General features: G+C 51.7%; 1 protein-coding gene across 1 annotated transcript; it reads left to right on the forward strand.

Annotated features, from left to right (window-relative positions):
* Positions 1–17,858: 17,858 nt before the first annotated feature.
* LOC132085954 (olfactory receptor 14A16-like) lies at positions 17,859–18,791 on the forward strand. Its single transcript, XM_059491416.1, has one exon. It carries the CDS (start codon positions 17,859–17,861, stop codon positions 18,789–18,791), a length of 933 nt encoding a protein of 310 aa, XP_059347399.1.
* Positions 18,792–22,157: the final 3,366 nt, after the last annotated feature.

Here is a 22,157-nt window from a genome sequence, read left to right on the forward strand (position 1 = left end):
CCCTCCGAGTGTGCTCAAAAATTTCTGAAGAATTCAAAAAGTAATTGAAACACTGAAATTTCCAAAAATATAAATAGATTCATCTGAGGGACAGGACTGGGAAAGTGTCCCCAGGTTCCAGGAAGAGCAGAACACTCGTTGCAGTGATGGCAGCTGGGGACAAGCAAGGAAAAGGTGTCTCTGATGCTGAGCAAACCTGCGCCTCTGTCCCTGCAGGCTGTCAGCATCCCCCGGCTGTGCCACCTGGCTGGCCCCTTCCTTTGCTGACAGCTCTGCCTCCTGCCTGCCTCTGCCTGCCCACACAGAGCCTTGGGCTACTCCAGGCTCTTGCTGGGGACGTGCTGCACCACAGCCCTGCCCTGGCAAGGAAATTCCTTTCTGCTGCTGCCCAGACTGGGCCTCCCCAGCTGCCCTTGGTGCTATTATGTCTTATTCAGGCTCATTCCTACTATGAAAAAAAAGCTCCAGCCTCTCTGAAACCACCCTTCCATCCCTCCCGGGCTACTCCTATTCTACCCTCAGTCTCTACACCACTGAGCCCAGAGCCATCACCCTCTACCAGCTGGTTTTGTGATGAGGCCTCCAAAGCGCATCCTGGGACATTTTTGTGTCTTCTCCAAGGTCTGAGAAAATGGAAAAATAGTGATCAAAGTTATTTTCTCCACAATCTTGGAATGACAGAAGAGGGGCCAATATCTTTAAATTGAATGAGTGTGGATTTATATATCTTAGAAGAAGGAAATAATTTACAAGTATGAGGGTGGCTCGAAACTGCAGCTGATTTTCCAGAGAAGTGGATTCCCCATCCCAGAAATTGTCCAAGAGCAGGAACTTTGTGCAGCCTGACCCAGTTAAACCCTCTCATCCTCAGGGACAGAATTCCTGTAGTGTGGGTTCTCTGATGTGCTGGGTGCCCTCACAAGGCTTCTGGCCAAAATGTCTGCTGAAGGCAGCCAGGCTTCTGCAGGGGCAGTGACCTCACAGCCATCACCACGGCAGCCCTGTGCCCTGGGCCTGGCTCTGCCCTTTCCTCTGCCCCTGCCTTGGCTCTGCTGGCATGAAGAGTTTTGTCATTAATATCTTGTCCCCAAGGTGCTGGGGCCAATGGCTTCCCAGTCAGGCTCCTGGAGAAGAAGTGGCTTTTCAGAGCCCAGCCAGGAATGAGCCCTGAGGCAGCAGCTCTGCAGTGGTGGCCACCAGGCCGGGCTGCCAAGGGAGGCTTCTGGCCGTGGCCTGCAAGCAGCTGCTGCTGCCAAGGTGCCTTTGGTGCCTCAGACTCTCCCTGGCACAGCTCCCAGCACGGCACTCTGCCCTTGTGCCCGAGCCCTTCCCTGTGCTGGGGCTGGCCTGGGGCTTTTCCTGCAGCGGGACCTGCCCTGCTCATGGCACAGGAAAGGCAGTTCCTGCTGCAGCAGGAGGCTCTGCCTGCAATGGGCTCCAACAACTCCAGCAAGGCCCTGTTGACTTCAAAACTGCTTCCGAGAGTACTTTATTATAATAATTGTTATAGCTCCTGAACTGTGGATTAAATAACTCTGGTAAAGATCTTTCTGTCCAATCATGATCAGAATCAGCTAGAGCCATATTTATATAAATTTATCTGGGATTCCATGATTAGTCCTGTGGGACAAATTGAGTTAAAGTTGAATTCCACCTGTCAAATATTTTACATATAAACCTTTGAAAAATTCTGGGGCTAGGATTGGATCCAGCCGCTCCCAGTCTCCTCTCTTAGAAGGAATTGTAGAAGTCTGGGGGCCCTGCAGGGTTTTGAGGATCCATGGTGGCTGTTGGGTGTATTTTCTCCATGTCATGACTCAGCAGGAGTTTCTCCAATAAAGAAATAAAGCTTTTGCCTGAAGCTCCCATTGTGCCCATGACCGGAACCCCTGTGAGTGTCTGGGACATCCCGGCTCTTTGGCAGCCTGGGGACTCCTGGGATGTCACTGTGGAGCCTCCGTGAGTGCCTGTGACAGATCGGTGCCTTTGCAGCACAAGGTGCCCTGGGATGTCACCATGGAATGGCTGTGACTGCCTCTGACCACAGGGCTCTTTACCATCCCCAGAAAGCCCTGGGAGGTGTCCATGGAGCCCCTGTCTCTGCCTGTGACATTCCAGCCCTGGAACAGCCTGGGGACTCTTGGAAAGTCCCCACGGAATCCCTCTGAGGGTCTGTGACAAATCTGATCCTTAGCAGGCAACCATCACCAGGACCCTGTTGCTATGGTCAGAATCCATGGCAACCATCACCGTGACCCTGTTGCTATGGTCAGTTTCCATGGCAACCATCACCAGCTGCCCGTTTCTATGGTCATTCCGTTGCCAGCTCCATGAAGACCCCATGCCAGGGGTGGTTGCCATGGACACCAGCTCAGGCCTGCAGCCAGAGCCTGTTGCCATGGCAACCATTGGCAGCCCCATCCCCAGGCTCATGGGATCCCAGAACCACAGAATTGGCTGAGCTGGGAGGGACCCATCAGGATCCTCCAGTCCAACTGCTGGCCCTGCACAGGACACCCCAACAATGCCAGCCTGGGCCTGGCAGCGCTGTCCAAACGCTGCTGGAGCTCAGAGAGCCCTGGAGCTGGGACCCTTCCCTGGGGAGCCTGGGCAGGGCCCCAGCAGCCTCTGGGCAAAAACCTTTTCCTGACATCCAACCTGAGATGGCCCGACTCAGCTGCAGCCGTTCCCTCCACTCCTGTCCCTGGGCACCAGAGGGAAGAGGTTCCCACAGCCCCAGCCAGGGACCCGCTCCCAAGGCTGTTGCCATGGCCACCAGGGCTGGGACCAGCTGGGATGCTCGGTTTCCAGGGGCTGGGGTGCCGGAATGGGATTCCCCATTTCCTGCTCTCACTAAAACTGTGCTGCCCTCGCTGCCCTCCCGCCTCCCCTGGAAAGCACAAAAGGCAAAGATCCCAGCATGGGATAAGAACAATTTATTGGGAACAGCAACGAGATAAGGAACAAATGGAACAGAAACAATATTGACAACAGAGTGTATAAATAAAACTGTTTACAGGGAAAACTAAAACACAACTGCCTGGCTCTTTCCAGCAACATATTTCCACCACTGGAAAGGACACCCTTCTTCTCAGGGAGAGTCCCTTTCCTGCCCCTGGCAATGACCTGAGGTGAGAGTGAATGCAATGACAGGGCAATGGCCAGACCCTCATGTTCTTCAGTTCTACACCATGTCATTGACAGGGGAAGGTATTGGGGCAGTTGTCTTCTCAGCATGGATCATAGCGAACATGGATCGCCAGCGCTCTTCCCAACGTTAGACCTCCATTGGGGATGAAGCTGGAGCAGTTCACAAAGCTCGTCCTGCAGCTGGGGCACTTGCAGGGCTTCCCTTAGTGGTGCCTCCGTTGGATTTTTGTCATGTTAGAGCTCTGGGTGAAGCTCTTCCCACACTGAGAACACTTGTAGGGCCCCTCCCCAGTGTGGATTCATTGGTGGGTGATGAGGTGGGAGTTTTGCTTGAAGCCCTTCCCACACTCAGGGCAGTGGAAGGGCCTTTCCTCTGTGTGAATCCGCTGGTGCTGGAGGAGACTGGAGCTGCTCTGAAACCTCTTCCCACAGGTTGGGCACTTGTAGGGCCTCTCCTCAGTGTGGGTGCACCGGTGCCTGATGAGGTGGGAGTTGTTCTTGAAGTCCTTCCCACACTCAGGGCAGTGGAAAGGCCTCTCCTCTCTGTGAATCTGCTGGTTCTGGAGGAGACTGGAGCTGCTCTGAAACCTCTTCTGACACTGGGGACACTCGTGGGGCCTCTCCCCCGTGTGGATGCATTGGTGGATGATGAGGTGGGAGCTGCAGCTGAACCCTTTCCCACATTCCTCACACTCGTAGGGCCATTCCCCAGTGTGAATCATCTGGTGGCAGATCAGGGTGCTGCTCTGCCTGAAACTCTTCCCACACTCCAAGCACTTGTAGCGCTTCTCCCCATCATGAAGCTGCTCATGGACCACCAGCTCTGAGCTCTGGCTGAAGCTCTGTCCACCTTCCTGGCTCAGGCTGGGTCTTTCCTCCTCAGAACACCCTGGGCTGGGTTTGGAGCCCCTCTTCCTGTGCAATCTCTGGGCAGTTTCCTCCCCGTTGGATTCCTGTGCCCTGGAGTCAGTCATAACAACCTCTTTCAAGAGGTTCTGCTGTGGGGATTTGTCCTCTCTGGTCCCAATCCTCAGCTTCTTGTCTGGAGGAGGAAAGACAAGGAGAGGATGGGATTTGCCTCCGTGCCAGAGGGAAGGGGAAGGAGATAGTTCCAGTGCATCCCCAGCAGGATGGGGTTGGCAGCAGGGTTGTCCTGCAGCTGGGGGCCATGTTGGGCTGGGAGATGGAGCAGGAGAGAGGGAAAAGGGGCACTGACTTCCTCCTCACCTGCCCAGGTGTCCTGAGGATCCTTCTTGTTCCTCACAGCCTCCTTTTCCATCTGGCAATGGTTTGGGGAGAGGAAATCCTGTTTTGGGAGAATAACAAGGGATGAGCACATTGAGTTTTGTACTGGTTTGAAGGCAAACCTGGGGAAGGTCTAAACCAGAATTGCAATTAAATAACCAAATGAAGATCAAGGCAATGATACAGAAACACTGCCTTAAACTGACAGAGTCAGGATATAACCTGAAACCCTGTGTGTCAGGGTGGTGGCAGCAGTCCAATTAAATGGTGGCTGCAGCACTGTTAGAGTGATGAAGGTGATTCTGTAAAAGCAGTGATCCTGTAGAAGGGTCTGGTCTTCCTCTGAAGGTCCAGTGGTGGTTGTGGAGCTCTTGTCCTCTGGGAATCCAGTAGGCAAGCTGCTCCTGGTGTTAAAAGCCTCAGCTTATGTCCAGGTAGGGATGCTTGGATCCTCCCCCTGGGTGGAGCATCCCACAATGGGATGATGGAATTTTATCAGTCCTGCAGTGACACTCAATGGCCGATTAGCAGAAGATATCTCCTCTGGAGGGTGTTAAAAGGGCTGAGTCATGGAAGAGATAAAGAACACTGCCCCACCTGTTTATAGCAGTTGATGAAGATGGGGATTAAAAACATGCATTTGGTTACATCTTCCATTGCAACCTTAAACAGTGGGGTAATCTGTGCTCGGGGGGTGAACACCACCTCCCTTACCCAAACTCAGGTGTAAAACCCCCACCCTGGGAAGGCCACACACACAGGGAACAATGTCACACTTGCCCTGTCCGAGGGGAGGTCTCTGTCCCTGACACTCCCTTGCTGTCCCCCCTTTTCCCTTTCTTTCCATCTCTCTCTCTACCTCACGTTTAGTGTTCAGTAAAATCCACTTTGGATTTGGTCTCATTAGCACATTAATTGGGGCAGAGGCATATCTCTAACAATTTTCTTAACCAGATTGCAACATTATTTTTGCACACTGAGTTCAGGGCACTGTTCTCTGACTCCAAGTGCCTTTGACAACAGCATGGTTCCCTTCTCTGAGGAGGTTGCGGTTCTTTCTGGAAGAACTCTTGGAAACTTGGACACAGTCCCTCCTTCCTCCTGGGGAACTCTTGGGAGAAGTGATGAGGAAAATGGCTGTTGTGGGTGGCCAGTGTAAAGAAAATATTTTAGTGTCCTTGCTTGAAAAGTTTGGCAAAATCACTGGAGGAAAGGGAGGAAAAATGCCAGCGAGACTGACAAGGTTGATTTATCCCAAGGTGAGTAACACAAGTCTGCTAAAAGTCCCACAAGAAGCCCAGCTCAAGTAGCTAAATTCCCAAATAACTCCTGAATTCCCAGGCTTGGGTTTTTTGTCAAATGTGAGCATAATTTTTCTCTTCATCCCTGTCACCTTTGTGACAGCTACAGAGAGCTTTTCCTTCCTTTTAAAAATCTGTATTAGGCTGAATTTCCACTTTTCTTTTAATAGAAACTGCCAGCAGTTGAGCTGGAGCTCTGCAGAAATCGATGAAACTTTGAATTGCCACAAAATTACTTCTGTGGTTGGTTTATTATTATTTGGGATTTGTTTGCGTTTTCATCACATGTGACTTGTGGAAAATTCAAATCTTCATCAAAATGATTTATACACAGTTAAGTTTGATTTCTGCCAAGTTTTTTTTTTTTTCCAGTGCCCAGGAGGTGCTTTAGGGGTCTCTGTGCCTCTGACTCTGGGGGATGCTTGGGAGGGGCTTGGGGGGGTTGTCCCTGTCCCTGTAACCCCAGGCCATTCCCCAGGGGGTTTCCATCATTCTCACCCCAGAGAATGCCTGGGGGGGTCTCTATCATCTCACCCCTGTGCCAGGGGTTGTTTGGGGCAGTCTCTGTCCCTCTCAGCCCAGGGAATGCTCGGGGCTCTCTGTCCCCTCCCCTGGGGGATGCTCGGGGGGTCTCCTCATCCCTCTCAGCCCTGGTGTGACCCCACCCAAACATCTTCAGGGTCAGAGGGACAGAGACACCCCCAAAGCCCCAGAAGGGCTGAACCTGGGATTTGGTTTGGGGCTGAGGATTTAGGAAGGGACTGGAATTGGGGCTGGGTTGGAGTTGGGGCTGAAACTTGGAATAGAGCTGGGATTGGGGATAAGGGTTGATATGAGATTGGCTTTAGGGCTGGGGTTGGGATTGGGTCTGGAGCTAGATGAGTCTGGGACTGGGATGGGATTAAATACAGAACTGTGAGTGTGTCTCAACGTGGAGTGAGATTGAGACTAGGATTAGATCAGGTTTGGGACTGAGCTCACCCAGAGTGGAACCGGGGGGATGTCACTGTGTGATGGTTTGGGGAAAATCCTGGTTTGGGGAAAAACAAGCTTTGAATGCCTTTGGTTGGGGATTTCTCCCACCCAAGTCCATCTCCAGAAGTCACCTGATGTCCATAAAAACCTCCAAAAATCAAGAGTAAACAAAACAAAGCCACCAGGAGTTCCCTCTTTCCAGTCTCATCCCTCTGGGCTGCTGGTGGTCCCCCATCTCAGGGTTGCTGGGGATCCCAGTGGTCCTGGGCATCTCCCCTCTCCAGGGTCCTACTTAGGGATTCTGGGGGATTTTGGGGTCCCACAGTCCCCCTCTCCAGCCTCCCCCCGGTCCAGCCACTTGGGGTTCCTTCTTCTCTCCACTACCCTGTCCTATGTAAGGGCAAATTTTGGAAAAAAACCCCAAAAGGAGTTTCCTCTAGAAAGAAGATTCAAAGCAGATTCCCCTAGCTGGTTGAGGAAAATATTTCCTTAGAGAAAAGTGGAAAAAAACTGTTTATTTAACAGGTAAAGCATTCACCAGCACAAAAAAAAAAAAAAATGGACAATATTAAACAATAAAACCTCTTGCCACTCCAAAAGAAATTATAAACTCAAAAAGTCCCTCTTTGGGCTGTAGCTCGGCTCACTCAGTCTCTTATCAGTCTCTTATCAGTCCCTCTGGCACTGGAAATGCCTGGCCGAGGCTCAGCCTGGTGGGCCACAGGTGCAAGGTGCCAGTGGTGTTCTGGGTGTTCAGTCCAGAGCAGGTTTAAACAGCTCCAAAGAAAAAAGAAAAATCACAGTCCAGGGAACTTCTCTGCCTCAGAGATCTAAAAACTAACTGAAAGCAAAGGAGAGCTCTGCCCTGCTGTCTGTCCATCCGCAGACAACTGATACCTTAGGATTTAAGGTTTTCTGTTTTGTTTTGGTGTGCAGCTTTTAGCTTTATATTAAGTGTTACTGGGATCTTTTCACAGAGTGTTGAAGACAAAACAATCCTGTTCTAGCTGGAGACTCAAGGACAAGCTCTTCAAACTTCAGGCCAAAAGCATAACCAACATGAAAAGAGGAGGGCGGGCAAGCAAGCAAGGAGGATTAAACTTCATAATTTGGAGCTATTAATTGGGCAGTTAACTCCTATATGTAAATAGGCTAAAACTTATAAAAATGTGAGATCTCATGACCAAGCCTTCTTTTGCTCCCATCTTGGAGCTATTCAGCTGTGGCTCTGGTAATGCCAGAGTGTGGCCTTTGGAGGCATTTTAGTAAAAATTCACTTTATTCCTCTTAGCTCTGTCTGGCCTCTGTTCAGCTCCTTAAAGCATCACAACAGTCCAGGAGCCGGAATGTGGAGGAGTGAGTGCAGTATCTGAAAACAAACTGCTGTTTCTTCCTCCTCCCCTGCGCTCTCAGAACCAGCCTTAAAGGTGCAGAACTAATTTCTGGGCTAAACAGACCGATGGGGGTACGAGCATCATGAAGTCACCCCAGGACACCCCTGTCAGGGTCAGGGGGTCCCGTCCCCACCTCATCTCCTGTCTGCCGGGGGTCCCCCAGCTCCGGTATTGCCCCTTCTCCTCTCCCTGCCCCGGGGGTCCCCGTTCCACAGCCCCGGCTCTCACGGGGATCCCCAAAACCAATGTCCCGCCCCGTTGGTACCGGGCCATCCCTACATGGACCCCTCAGACCCTCCTGAGGGGAGATCACGGCTCCTCTCCCCCCGAAAAAGCTCCTCTTAGGGAGCCCGGAGATATCGGGGGCTCGAGTCCAGGATCTGCCGGCTCCGAACACTCTCCAAAAATCCTCCCGGAGACCCCTGGCTGGAGCCGGGGCGAGCTCGGCCTCCGCCCTCCCCTGCGGCTCGGGGCTGGGGGCGATGCTCCCGGGGCAGGGGGTGCTGCAGGCTCGGCATGCGGGCGCTGCGAGCGCCGCGATTCTCCCGCTCCTGCTGCTGCTCCTCCTCCTCATCCTCCCCATCATCGTCCTCTTCCTCCTCATCCTCCTGCTCCTCTTCATCATCCCGCTCCTTGTCGACCTTGTGCTCCTCATGGTCCTCGTCGTCTTCCTCATCCTCGTCCTCCTACTTGTCCTTCTCCTCTTCTTCCCCATCCTCCTCGTCATCCTCCACCTCCTCCTTGTTGTCCTCCTCCTTCTCATTGTCCTCATCCTCCTCATGCTCGTCCTCATCCGCCAAATCTTCCTGCTCCTCTTCGTTGTCCCACTACTCATCTACTTTCTCCTACTCCTGGTCCTTCTCCTAATCCTTGTCCTAATCATTGTCCTCGTTCTCCTCCTGCTAGTTCACATCCTCATCCTCCTCCTCGTCCACTGCCTCCTCCTCATCTGCATCCTTGACCTCCTCCTCCTTGTCATCCTCCTCCTCCTCCCCATCGTTCTTCCCCTCCTCATTTTCCTTATCTTCCTCCTACATGTCCTCATCCTCCTCCTCCTCTTCCTCGTCCTCCTGCTCGACATCGTCCTCGTCCTCTTCCCTCTCTTCCTCCTCTTGCTCCTCCTCCTTTTTGTCCCCTTCCTCGTCATCATCCTCCTCCTCCACCTCAATATCCTTGTCCTCCTCCTTCTCCTCTAGCTCCTCTTCCTCCTCCTCGTCCTTGATCTCTTCCTAGTCTGCCTTATCCTCCTCTACCTCCTCCTCCACATTCTCCTCCTTCTCCTTGTCCTCCTCCACATCATTGTCCTACTCTTCCTCCTCCTCCCCCTTGTCCTCTTCCTCTTCCTCGTGTTTCTGCTCCTCCTCCTCCTAGTCCTCCTTATCCTCCTCCTCCTCGTTCTCCTTCTCCTCCATTTCTTTCTCCTCTTGCTCTTCCTCCTCCTCTCCTACTCCTCCTTGTCCTTGTCCTAGTCTTCCTCTTCCTTCCTCCTCCTCATCCTCATCCTCATTCTCCTACTCTTCCTCCTCCTCGTACTTTTCCTCCTCCTCCTCGTCCTTTTCCTTCTCCTCATCCTAGTCCTCATACTTATCCTCATGGTCCTCCTCCTCATCTGCCTCCTCCTTCTCCTCCTCCTTCTCATCCTTGTCCTCGTCCTCCTTGACCTCCACCTCTTTCTCCTCCTCCTCGTCCTCCTACTCGTCCTCATCCTTCTCCTCCTCCTCCTTGTCCACCTCCTCCCCCTCATCCTCCTTCTCCTCGTCCTCCTTTTCATCCTCATCCTCCACCTCTTTCTCCTCCTCCTGGTCCTCCTCCTCCTCATCCTCCTCCTCCTTGTTCTTCCCCTCCTCGTCCTACTCGTGCTCCTCCTCCTCCTCCTCCTGCTTTTCTTCCTACTCTTCCTCTTCATCTTCCTTGTCCTGCTCCTTGTCCTCCTCCTCCTTCTCCTCATCCTCGTCTTCCTCCTTTTCCTCCTCTTCATCCTCCTTTTCCTTCTCTCCTCTTTGTCCACCTTTGTGTCCTCCTCCTCGTCCTCTTCCTCATCCTCCTCCTGCTCCTCCTCCTCGTCTTCTTCCTCTTCTGTGGGGATTAGGAATATATGGGAAAATATATGTCCAATTGTGTCAGGAACTTACGTTTTAAAAAAGGAACTCACTTGTCGCGGCAGAATGTCCAGATATGGACAACACTGGACAAACTAGACTAGTGAAGAACTTTTTTTTTTTATTTTCAGCACATCAGTTTCAAGACATTGTTAGACAATGGAGACAGGATGTTAACAGCTCGCTGATCTACAGGGAATGTTTGGGAAGGTGGGGTATTACAGAATGACATAAACTATCTCAGTTTAGATTTTAGCTAATCATACATAGAACAACACATATTGATAAGCATTCTATCTAATCTTATAAAACATACGTAATGGTAGTTAAAACAAAGACTGGTTCATAAGAGACAAAGAACAGAGTCCTCACCCTCCTCCTCATCCTCTTTCTCCTCCTCTTTCTCCTCCTCCTCCTCCTCCTCCTCCTCCTCCTCCTCCTCCTCCTCCTCCTCCTCCTCCTCCTCCTCCTCCTCTTCCTCCTCCTCCCTCTCTTCATCTTCCTTCTCCTCGTCCTCATCCACCTCCTCTTCCCCCTCCTCCTCCTCCTCATCCTCCTCCTCCTTGTCCTTGTCTTCGTCTCCTCCGTGGTGACACTATGGAACCTCTTGGAACCAAGGGGCCATGGTTACACTGTGGTGCCTCATGTAACCAAGGAGACCATTGTGAAACTCGGGGGCCCCAAGGAACCAAGGGTCCATGGTGACCTTGTGCAGCCCGGAGTGTCATGGAGGAGCCACTGTGACACAGCGAGGGCGCCTGGAGCTGAGGGGCCATGGTGACACATCAGGGCTTTGTGGAACCACGAAGCCATTATGACATTGCAAGGCCTCATGGTGGCACAGGGCCATTGTGACACTGCAGAAGCAAGGGAACTTTGTGACACTCCAGGGCCTCATGGAATCAAGAAGACCTTTGTGACACTGAGGAATCCTATGGAACCAAGGGAACATGGAACAGGTCTGGCTGGCTGGGCCTCCTAGCAATCACCTGACAGGTCTGGCTGACCTTGGCATGTCGAGGGCTGCTTCTCATCAGCCCCTGAAGCACTGGGGCTCTTGGCTTTCCTTCCTGTGGGAGAGAACTGTCCTTCTCCTCCAGGGGACCATGGCCAAAATTGGTATTCCTCCTCTAAATTTCATTATATGCACAGATTGTTCTCAGATGAAATCTGCCAGAAGAGACAGGTCTGGCTGCCTTGGCCACCCAGGGGCCACCTCTCATCTGCCTTTGAAACCCAGGGACCATGTGCTTTTCTTGCTTAGGGGAAAAAAGCATCCATCTCGACCAGGTGCCCATGGCCAAAATTGGGAAACTGCCTCTGGAATTCCCTATATCCAAGGACAGCTTCAGACAAAAGCTGCCAGTACTGACAAGTCTGGCTGGCCTTGGCTTCCTGAGGGCTGTCACTCATCTAACTCTGAAACACTGGGGCTCTGTGCTTTCCTTCCCAATATAAAGAACTCTTCTTCCTGTCCAGGTGCTCATGGCCAAAATTTATGTTCCACCTCCAAAATGCCCAATGTCCAAGGAGAGCCCCTAGATGAAAGGTGCCAAGAGAGACAGGTCTGGCTGCCCTTGTCCTAAGGTTGGCCACCCCTCATCTTCTTCCAAAACACTTGGACTTTTCACTTTTCTTTCCTATAGGAAAAAGCCATCCATCCTGACCAGGTGCCCATGGCCAACTCTGCCATTCTACCTCCAAAACTCTGTACATCCAAGAATTGCTCCCAAGGTAAAACTGCCAGGACAGACAGGTCTGGCTGCCCCTGGCCTCTCGGGAGCTGCCTCTCACCTGCTTTCCAAACACTGGGGCATAGTGTTTTCCTTCCTATGGCAATGAACAGTCCTTCTTATCTCTGCAGAAATGACCAAAAATGGGATTCCACCTCCCAAACTCCCTATATCCAAGGGTTGCTTTCAGCCAAAAGCTACCAGGACAGAGAGCTCTGGTTGGCCTAGGCCTCTGATGGCCGCCTTTCATTGCCCCTCAAACACTGGTGTTCTGTGCTTTCCTTCCTATCAAAAGAACGATCCTTCTTCTCTAGGTGTCCATGTCTGAAACTGGACCTCTAAAATTCCAAGGGTTGCTCCCAGGCAAAATCTGCCAGTACAATCAAGTCTGGCTGGCCTTGGCCTCTGGTGGCTGCCCCTGCAACACTGGGGCTGGGTTCTTTCCTTCCCATGAAGATCACCGGGACGCTGTGGGGACCATATGGAACCAAGGGGATCATTGTGGCACCACTGGAGCCCATGGAACCAAGATGCCATGGTGACACAGTGGGGCTTCATGGAACCCAGAGACCATTGTGACTCTGTGGGGCCTGATGGAACCATGGAGACCATTGTGACCCTTTAGGGCCTGGTGTCACCAAGGGGGCATTATGACACCTCAGGGCCTTGTGGAAGCAAGGGACCATTGGGACACTGTGGGGCCCCATGGAACCGAGGGAACATGGAACAGGTCTGGCTGACTTGGCCTCCCAGGGGCCACCTGACAGGTCTGGCTGATGTTGGGATGTCAAAGGCTGCCTCTCATCAGCTCCTGGAACACTGGGGCTCTGTGCTTTCCTTGCTATGGAAAAGAACCATTCCTCTTTTCAGATATGCATTGCCAAAATTGGTACTCTCCCTAAAAATTTCCTATATGCAAGGGTATCTCTCAGAACAAAATCTGCCAGCTCTGGCTGGCCTTGGCCTCTGGTGGTCACCTCTCATCTGCCCCTGAAACACTGGGTCTCTCTTCCTTCATTCCTATGGAAAAGAACTGGCATTCTTGTCCAGGGACCATGGCCAAAATTAGAATTTGGCCTCCCAAATTCTGTATATCCAAGGATTGCTCCCAGACAAAAGTAGCCAGGACAGAGAGGTCAGGCTGGCCCTGTCCTCTGGTGATTTTCTTAGAGTAAAAGCTGAATGTTTTCATTTGAAAACACCTTGGAGAGGGCCCAGAGACCTCCTAAGGAGGGATTTGGAGGCCTCGGGCACATGACCACTATATATGGACAAAGGAGCTCTGTGCTCTTGTGGCGGTTTTGCATCACAGAAGTGATGTTCTAAGAGAAGATGCTAGGAATGTCCTCCATGTCTGACAAAAATCCAATCAGTAATAGCTTGCAGAATTCACAGTCTGCTAAACCACTAAGGAAAATTTACATGCCTCTGTGGAAACACATTTTAAAGATGAAAAAACCGCTGGTGCTTGCCTGCAAGCCCCGGGCAGGGGGAAGAGAAGCCATCGGCCCCCGGCCGTGCTGCTGCTGCTGTGTTCTGGCCTGGCTGCTGAGATCCTGGCCCTCCCCCCAGCGCAGCCCATCCTGACACAGCCCCAGCGCAGCCACTGCAGAGACCTCCATTGTAAAACAGCTCCGGCCACAAGCACCGAGCCCGGCCGGGGTCACGGAACCATCTGCAGGCCCCGGGTGAGATATGAATTCTTTCAGTGCTTCCATCCTCCCTCGAGTGAGAGAAAAGGACAAAGTGCAGACACATAGAGGAGCAACATGAACACACCAAGATCAGTGAAGAGGAAGTCAAGTCCCTGATGGGAGGGATGAGGAGATGTCCCAATCTTGGGGCTGAAATCCTCTTGTAAAGCTATGGAGAAGGATGTAATTGATACATCAGACTCTCTTTTTCTCTATAAGGCATTGAAAAGTATGAGGAAACGACTTGTTCAGCTTCTATGGCAGCAGCTCTCTGGCTACAGAGAGAAACAAAACTTTCCCAGGCATTGTTTTGGAAAAGCCTTTGGAGAAGATCAGAAAAAAGAAAAAATTCTCAGCTTGACTTGCTGTACCTGGTATTTAAACAAGTTGAATGTGTTGCAGAGATTTGTTTACCAAAGGGTGGGTTCTTAATTAGCCAATTGTGATGGTATTTGGATTGGAGGATCAATTAGGTCAACTTGTAGCAAACTAGGGTATAAAAGTATGGGTTTCTTAATAAAGATTATTGATCAGCCTTCTGTGAATCATTGAGTCAATGTCTATTATTACCCAGCTGGGAGCCCTTAACGTGACAGGCCTCCATGCTAAAGTAAGCACATGTTGAAGTAGCTGTGATCACATGATAATTTTGAACAGAGAAAGAGAGAAGAAGAGTGTTGACACCCTGTGCCCTCATGAAGAGAAGATCATCTCTGTATTCAGAGATGAAGATAATTTCAGAAATACACAAAGAGGACCTTTGCTCTTCAACAGCTCATCTTTAAACTAATACCCCATAAGCAGACATGGCCCATGAACACTGCTGTGGGAAAAGTTGTGGAAAAAATGAGAGGGACTTCACAATTGCAGATTTGCTGGGCAGCTGCTATTCACTGAAATTGAGAGCAATGAGAGAATTATTTTCTTATGGAGATGTCTCCATAGAAGGAAAGAGAGACTCCTCTACCCAAGAGAACTGAAGAAAGCCTCTTATAGAAGTGGTAAACTGACTGAAACCTTTAGGTTTTGTCTCATTACATTGTCAGTAACAAAGAAAAGGTTTTAGAGAGAGGAGAAGTATTCTAAAAGTTTTGTTCTGATTCTTATTTCTCTTTCTTTGAGTTACTATTAATAATCTTTTCTTTATACCCTTTTAAAGTTTTGAGCCCACTTTACCTTTCTCCTAATTCGATCTCACAGCAGAAAATCAGTAAGAATATTCTAGTGAGTGCACAGGTAATTAGCCAACACTGAATCCACCACACTAATTGATGCATTGGCCAAGAAATCTCATATTGGTGAACTAAAACCACTACAGAGAACTTCCTGATGAACTGCATGAGAGCAGAGGGAAATCAAGGAAGAGCCATGGTTTGTCAGGACTTGTTTGATCCTAATGAGCCCTGTGGTGCATTTGGAGGTGAGCCCTGGAACCTCAGGGCATGAGAGGAGATTGTACAAACCTTTCCAGATGTCAAAGTCAGAGGAAACACTCAAAGTGTCTCAAAGCATGAATGGGTCCCACTGAGGTCCATCCCCAATGCAGGCTCCTCCTGGACTCCTTGGAGGAGTGAATTGGAGGCCAGGATGGCACTAAATGCTCTCAGAGATTCAGTGTGGAAAGGAAATTCCAAAGTACCTTAAAAACCTTGAGTATTTCAAATCATTGATGAGGCCCACTGAATGTCAGTACAGAGTTCTCAAGGGACTCATTAAAGCAGAAAACTGGGGCCATGATTGCAGAAACTTCTCATTGAGTTTGTATTAAGAGTGAAACACCAAGTACCTTAAAATACCTGAAGTACCTTGAGGCATTAATGAGCCCACTGCGTGTTGTTACTGACAAAGGCTCTTAGGGGACTCATTAAAGCAGATAATTGGAGGCCATGTTTGCAATAAACCTCTCAGAGACTCCAAGGCAAAAGCCAAATCTTAAGCTCTTTGAAAAACTCTGTGACCATTAAGGAGCCCCTAGGGCCATTTCTGACCAAGACTCCCCAGGGAATCCTTCCAGCAGATCCTTGAGGCCACTGGGATGTGGGCTAGGGGGGGATGCTGATGGCAGGACAAGGGGCTGACAGTGCCCAGCCTGGCTGGGGCTGTGCCAGGAGGCCCCAGAGCCTCAGGACAAGGTGTCTCCTCACAGCCCTTGGTGGCACAGACCCTGATGCTGTTCCCCAGGGCACCAAGACTTGGCTTCTCTTTGTCCCCACCTGTCATCACTGCCTCCAGTTCTCTGCTCTGCCTGGGGCCTGGAGACACATTCTCTGTCGTCTCACTCAGTGGGACCCATTAAAACTTCAAGAAACTTTGGAGTTGGATTCTGACTTGGAGTTCTGGAGAGGTTTATTCTGCTCCCTCTCAGGGACTGATGTTCAGCGCCTGAGCACAAAGCCCCAGAGGCTCATTAAAGTCCTTGTGCTGTGTTTGTGCTGCTGAGCTGGGCTGGGCTCCTGGCACAGAGGCAGCTCCTGTAGAGCTGCAGAACCAAGCAGAGCTTCAAAAACACATTTCGCTTGATGAGCAGCTCTTCTGCCAGCCCAGCAGGGCTGGGACACTGCCTGCAGCCACCCCAGGCACAGCACAGAGGCACAGAGAGCTTCAATCAGTCAGGGCTGGGAAGGTGCTGAGAAGTGCCTGGGGCAGAATCATTGCCAGCCCTTGGCACAGGAACCTCTGGCTGCAGGACAATGCAGCTGCAGCTCCTGGAACCATCTCCTGCAGCTGGAACATCCCAATGCCTACAGACTCTGTGAGTACAACTCTTGAGTATTTCTGGTGCAGGGGAGGTGAAATGCTCATGAAGCTCTGACATGCTTAGGGGTTCAGATCAGTCATGGAATATTTCCAAGACAAGAATTTTGATAAGAACGTGGAAATTTCCAAAGATTTTGTATTCCATTTCGTACTACTGGTTGATGGCAGGGAAGGGGGTATAAATATTAACGGCTGATTATGAATTTTGACTAGTGTCTAAGACATTTGAACTGTTCCTATTAGTGATCAATAGGTTCACGGGAGATCCCTAATGTGCTTGCAGCCACTCTGCCCATGGACAGCACCAGCATCACTTTTACTCTTAACCATCAGGCTCACTCTGAGCTATCTTTTCTCCAAGCTGCAAACAGAATCTGCCCCCAGCCAGCGCCCTGCAAACAGGCAGGATTCTGTCAGTCCAAGGAGAGTACACAGAGATTTGGGGTCTGTGAGTGCTGGCAGGGAGAGATCAGGCACAGGGAAACACCTGCGGGAAGGAAAATCTCCTGGAAGCAGAGGGAAGATCAGGCAATAACAGGAAACAAAACCCCAGCAATGTTGTGGCAGGGAGAGTTTAGAGATGCCCACAGGATCCCCTCCAGTGCAGCCCCTCCCTCTGAACAAGCCCCCTCCCTCCTGTGCCCCCAGCCAAGCCTCTGCCCTCAGGGCCGGGGCTCCAAGGCGTGCAGCCCCTCCTGTGCAGGCAGAGCTGCAGCAGAGCCGTGGGGCAGCTCTGCAGCCCCGGGCCCAGTTCCCTCTGCAGAGCACAGGGCTGGGAGCAGCTGCCCGGCCCTGGAGGCTCTGGCAGGGGGCACAGCTGGCTCAGGGTGACGCTGTCCCCACTGCCCAGCTCTGGGCAATGCTGTCAGTCCAGCCAGGGAAGGAGCTGCATCTCCCTCAATCCAATGCCAGCATAAGGACACTTGGGAGTCTCCCTGAGATTTCAGTCCAAGCTGGGAGCTTCAATCCAGGGTGCAAACCTGTCCTGGAGCATTTCTGAGTTATAAGATTGATGGGGAAAGGCAGAGGTGTTGTGACACAGAAAATGCTGCTGGGTTGGTGAAATGAGCAAAGTGAGTCCTTGGCTACAAATGTGGAGCTGGGCTGTGGTGGATGCATCTGCTCCCAGCAGTAGGTGGTGGCCTTTTAAGGGAAGCATAAGAAGGTGGTCACCTTCCACCTGAGAAAGTTTAAAGCCCAAAGAAAATCTGAACACGTCAGAATGACAAACCATCTCTCCTCAGTCTGCATTCATCACCTTGACCCAGGGAACTCACTCTGTTCTCCCTGAGGGCCTCAGACATGCTTATGGTTTGATTTTCAAAACAACCAGCAGAGACATGGGGGGAGCTTATAAAGAAAACCTCAGAACTCTTAAACATTAAAGACCATGTCTGTGTGTTACTGAGGACGATGTATGGTGAATGGCCTTGATTTTGTTTACACGAACCTCCCCTAAGTCTTCACTGTCTTTTCTCCATGAACAGGTCGCCAAGTGCAGCCCCAGCAAATGTCCAACAGCAGCTCCATCAGGCACTTCCTCCTGCTGGCATTGGCAGACACGCGGCAGCTGCAGCTCCTGCACTTCTGCCTCTTGCTGGGCATCTCCCTGGCTGCCCTCCTGGCCAACGGCCTCATCATCAGCGCCGTAGCCTGCGGCCACCACCTGCACACGCCCATGTTCTTCTTTCTGTTCAACCTGGCCCTCAGCGACCTGGGCTCCATCTGCACCACTGTCCCCAAAGCCATGCACAATTCCCTCTGGGACACCAGGGACATCTCCTACACTGGATGTGCTGCTCAGCTCTTTTTCTTAATGTTCTTCATTGGAGCAGAGTTTTATCTGCTGATCATCATGTGCTACGACCGCTATGTGTCCATCTGCAAACCCCTGCACTACGGGACCCTCCTGGGCAGCAGAGCTTGTGCCCACATGGCAGCAGCTGCCTGGGCCAGTGCCCTTCTCACTGCTCTCGTGCACTCAGCCAATACATTTTCCCTGCCCCTGTGCCATGGCAATGCCCTGGGCCAGTTCTTCTGTGAAATCCCCCAGATCCTCAAGCTCTCATGCTCCAAATCCTACCTCAGGGAATTTTGGCTCATTGTGATTTCCATTTCTTTACTATTTGGTTGTTTTGTGTTCATTGTTTTCTCCTATGTGCAGATCTTCAGGGCCATGCTGAGGATCCCCTCTGAGCAGGGACGGCACAAAGCCTTTTCCACCTGCCTCCCTCACCTGGCTGTGGTCTCCCTGTTTCTCAGCACTGGGTTTTTTGCCTACCTGAAGCCCCCCTCCATGTCCTCCCCATCCCTGGATCTGGCTCTGTCAGTTCTGTACTCAGTGGTGCCTCCACTCCTGAACCCCCTCATCTACAGCCTGAGGAACCAGGAGCTCAAGGCTGCTGTGAGGAGACTGATCACTGGATGGTTTTTGAAATATTAAAGAGGTGGCCTATTTCTGCCAATCATTTGTAATAAAAAAAAATTTTTATCCTTTTTGTTCATTTGGTTGTGGGTTTTTTCTTTTATTTACTTTTTTAATCTTGTCCACAGAGAAAGATCTTTTTTTATGCCATTTCCCATTTTGTTTCTCTCTACCATCCCTATGGTCACAGACCGTGTCAATGAGGGGCTATGCCCTTGCTTCCTTTAAATGAACTAAAGGGTGTCCCAGCAAAGTTTTCTGCAGAGATGCCCTTTTGTTGCCTTCTCTGGAGCTGCAGCAGCAATGTCTGTGTGCAGAGCTGGGGCAGATCAGTGCTGGCCCAGCAGCTGTGCCCAGCAGCAGCAGCCGCACTTGGTGTTGCCAGTGCTGCTGTCGTGGCCCTGCCCCGCTGCCCTGGTGGCCCTGGTGTTGCTGCAGGGCCTGAGTGCTCTCGGGGCCGGGCACAGTCCTGGGGGTGGCAGTGCCGGGGCTGCAGCAGGGACAGGCCATGGGCACTGCTGGGGCAGCGCTGACGCCTCAGCCCAGGGCCTGGGGGCTCCAGGCTCCTTGCCCAGGCTCTCTCAAGAACACACCCAGGCCAATGCTCAGCACAGAAAAGCCCCGTGAGCAGCCCCAGGCTGGCCGTGGGCAGGCTGGGGGCAAACAGCATGGCTGGGGCTCTGCAAGGGCCCTGGGGCAGACGGGAAGGAGCAGCAGAGCAGGGGCTGATCCATCCCCAGTGCGCTGCACAGCCCAGGGCAGCGTCCCAGACCATCCTCATGCAGCTGCCAACAACATCCCCCCTCTGCAGCCCTGGCCTCTCCCCCAGCTCACACAGGTGCCCCATCCTTGCAGGCACAGACATGGCAGCACTGGCTCAGCAGCCCCTGTTTGCATTGCACACAGCAGGGGGAGCAACCCCATGCTTTTGGTGTGGGGACATGAACCTGAGGGAGCACAAATGCCATCAGCCCCTGGGGCCAGCAAGGGCTGGGGGACACCAGGGAAACCTCTCAGCTTTGTCCGGGCCTCTGCAGTCAGCCAGAAAGTTTGTTCCCATCAGCTGGGAGTTTCCTGTGCCACTGCAGACGCTGTTGCTCAGAGCCAGGGCTGCCTGGTAGCCACCCCCAAACTGCCCTGAGCATTTCCTCTGCTTCACCTTTACATTCTTTACTCTTCCTACTACAAATCTCTTCCTATAACACAGCCTTTTTCCCTGCCCTGCAAACAGCCAATCCCTGTTTGCCTTTCCCTCTCTGGCCCCACTCCCCATTGCAGTTCCTGACTTGGCACCATGGGAACGTCCCTTGGGGATCAGGATCATCCTACAAGTGCTGCAGGAATTGTCTGCAGGCTCCTGCAGTGCCTGGTGCTGCTCCCTTGCCAGAGGCACCCCAGACCAGGGGGGCACATCTGGGCTGCTGTGTCTGGCTCTGGGGCTCCCTGTTCTGGGCAGTGAGGAGGAGCTGCAGAGGCTCTGCAGGACTGACAGGATGGGCTTTGGGGCTGTGAGGAAAAGCTGAGGGACCTGGGCTGCTGGAGCTCCTGAAGAGGAGGCCCAGGACTCATCCTGCAACTGCTCCAAGGGTAATTTCAGAGAATCCCAGAATCAGCAAGGTTGGAAATGACCTTGGAGATCATCAAGTCCTACCTAAGACCTGACACTGCATTGTCTCCCCTGAGCCTCCTCTTCTCCAGGATAAACAACCCCAGCTCACTCAGCCACTCCTCAGAGTACTTCTGTTCCAGACCCCTCCCCAGCCTTATTGCCCTTCTCTGGACACGCTCCAGCCCCTCCATGTCCTTCCTAAATTGGGGGCCCCAGAACTGGTCACAGCACTCGAGGTGCTGCCCAAGCAGTGCTGAGCACAGGGGAAGAATCACTGCCCTGCTCCTGCTGGCCACACCATTCCTGATCCAGGCCAGGAGCCATTGGCCTTCTTGGCCACCTGGGCACTCTGCTGGCTCATGTCCAGCCTGCTGTCCATTAGTGCCCCCAGGTCCCTTTCTGCCTGGCTGCTCTCCAGCCACTCTGTCCCCAGCCTGTAGTGCTGCAGGGGTTTTTGTGGCAAAGTGCAGGACCCAGCACTTGGACTTGTTAAACCTCACCTTGCTGGATTTGGACCCTGGATTCAGCCTATCCAGGGCCCTCTGCAGAGCCCTCCTACCCTCCAGCAGATCCACACTCACACCCAGCTTGGTGTCATCAATGCAGACATTGGAATCCACGCTGGCTGGCTCTGACCCCTCGGCCATCCTGTGGGTGCCCTGTGATGGCACTCAGGGTGATCTGTTCCATAACCTTGCTGGGCACCCAGGTCAGGCTGACAGGCCTGGAGTTCCCCAGATCCTCCTTCCAGCCCTTCTTGGGGATGGGCTCACATTGGCACTTCCAGTCCTCTGGGACCTCCCTGCTGAGCTAGCACTGATGGTAAATGATGGAGAGCAGCCTGGGGAGCTCATCCACAGCTCTCTCATCCCCCTAGGATGGATCCCATCTGATCCCAAACACCTGTGAGCATATGAGTGGCTTAGCAGGACACCAGCTGCTTCCTCCTGGATTACAGGGGCTGTTCTGGTCCCTGTGCCCATCTACCAGCTCAGCAGAGCACTTGTCCTGAGGAAAACCTGTCTTATTATTGAAAATTGGGGTAAAGAAGGTGTTAAGTAGCTCAGCCTTTTCCTTATCTTTAGTTAAAGTATTCCCCACTGCATCCAATAAAGAGTAGAGGTTCTCCTTCTTCCTCCTTTTCAAAAAAAAATTTTTATACAAACTTTTTTTTTTTTTTACAGAACGGGCCAAGTAAAGTTCTGATTTAGCTTTCACCTCTCTAATTTTCTTTCTGCATAACCTAACAACATTTTCAAACACATCCTGCATTGCCAGTCCATTTTTCCCCTGAGTTCCCACAAAAGCTCCATGGGCAGCCAGGACAGTCATTTTCCGCACCAACTCATCTCTTGCCACACTGGGAGAGGCTGCTCCTTTCCCCTTAAGATTACTTTCTTGGAATATGTCCATCTTTCCTTGCCCCCTTTGTTTTTAAGGGCTATTTCTCTTAAAAAAAATCAGGACCTGATTTGGTACTCCCCAAATCAGCATCCTAGACAGGCCAAAATCTGCCCTAATTCCATTGTAGAAGTTTTGTTGCTGCCCCTCCTTCTTTCACAGAACATTGAAAACTTGATTATTTCATGGTCACTGTGCCCCAGGCAGCCTCTGAGCCCCACATCTGCCACCAGCCCTTCTCTGTTTGTGAACAGCAGGAGACAGAGTGGGAGTGGGAGTACTACCAAAAATTTGGTGAAACAGAAAACTCCTTAACCCCAGTGTAGCATTAAGAAGCAGCATTCTTTATTCAGCTGGATGCATGGGGGAGAGCT

This window comes from Ammospiza nelsoni, chromosome 34, assembly GCF_027579445.1.
Source record: "Ammospiza nelsoni isolate bAmmNel1 chromosome 34, bAmmNel1.pri, whole genome shotgun sequence".
Taxonomy (NCBI): domain Eukaryota; kingdom Metazoa; phylum Chordata; class Aves; order Passeriformes; family Passerellidae; genus Ammospiza; species Ammospiza nelsoni.

What these genes read in the sequence shown, in the direction of transcription:
- LOC132085954 (XM_059491416.1), top strand. Translation starts at nt 17,859, where the DNA reads ATGTCCAACAGCAGCTCCATCAGGCACTTCCTCCTGCTGGCATTGGCA.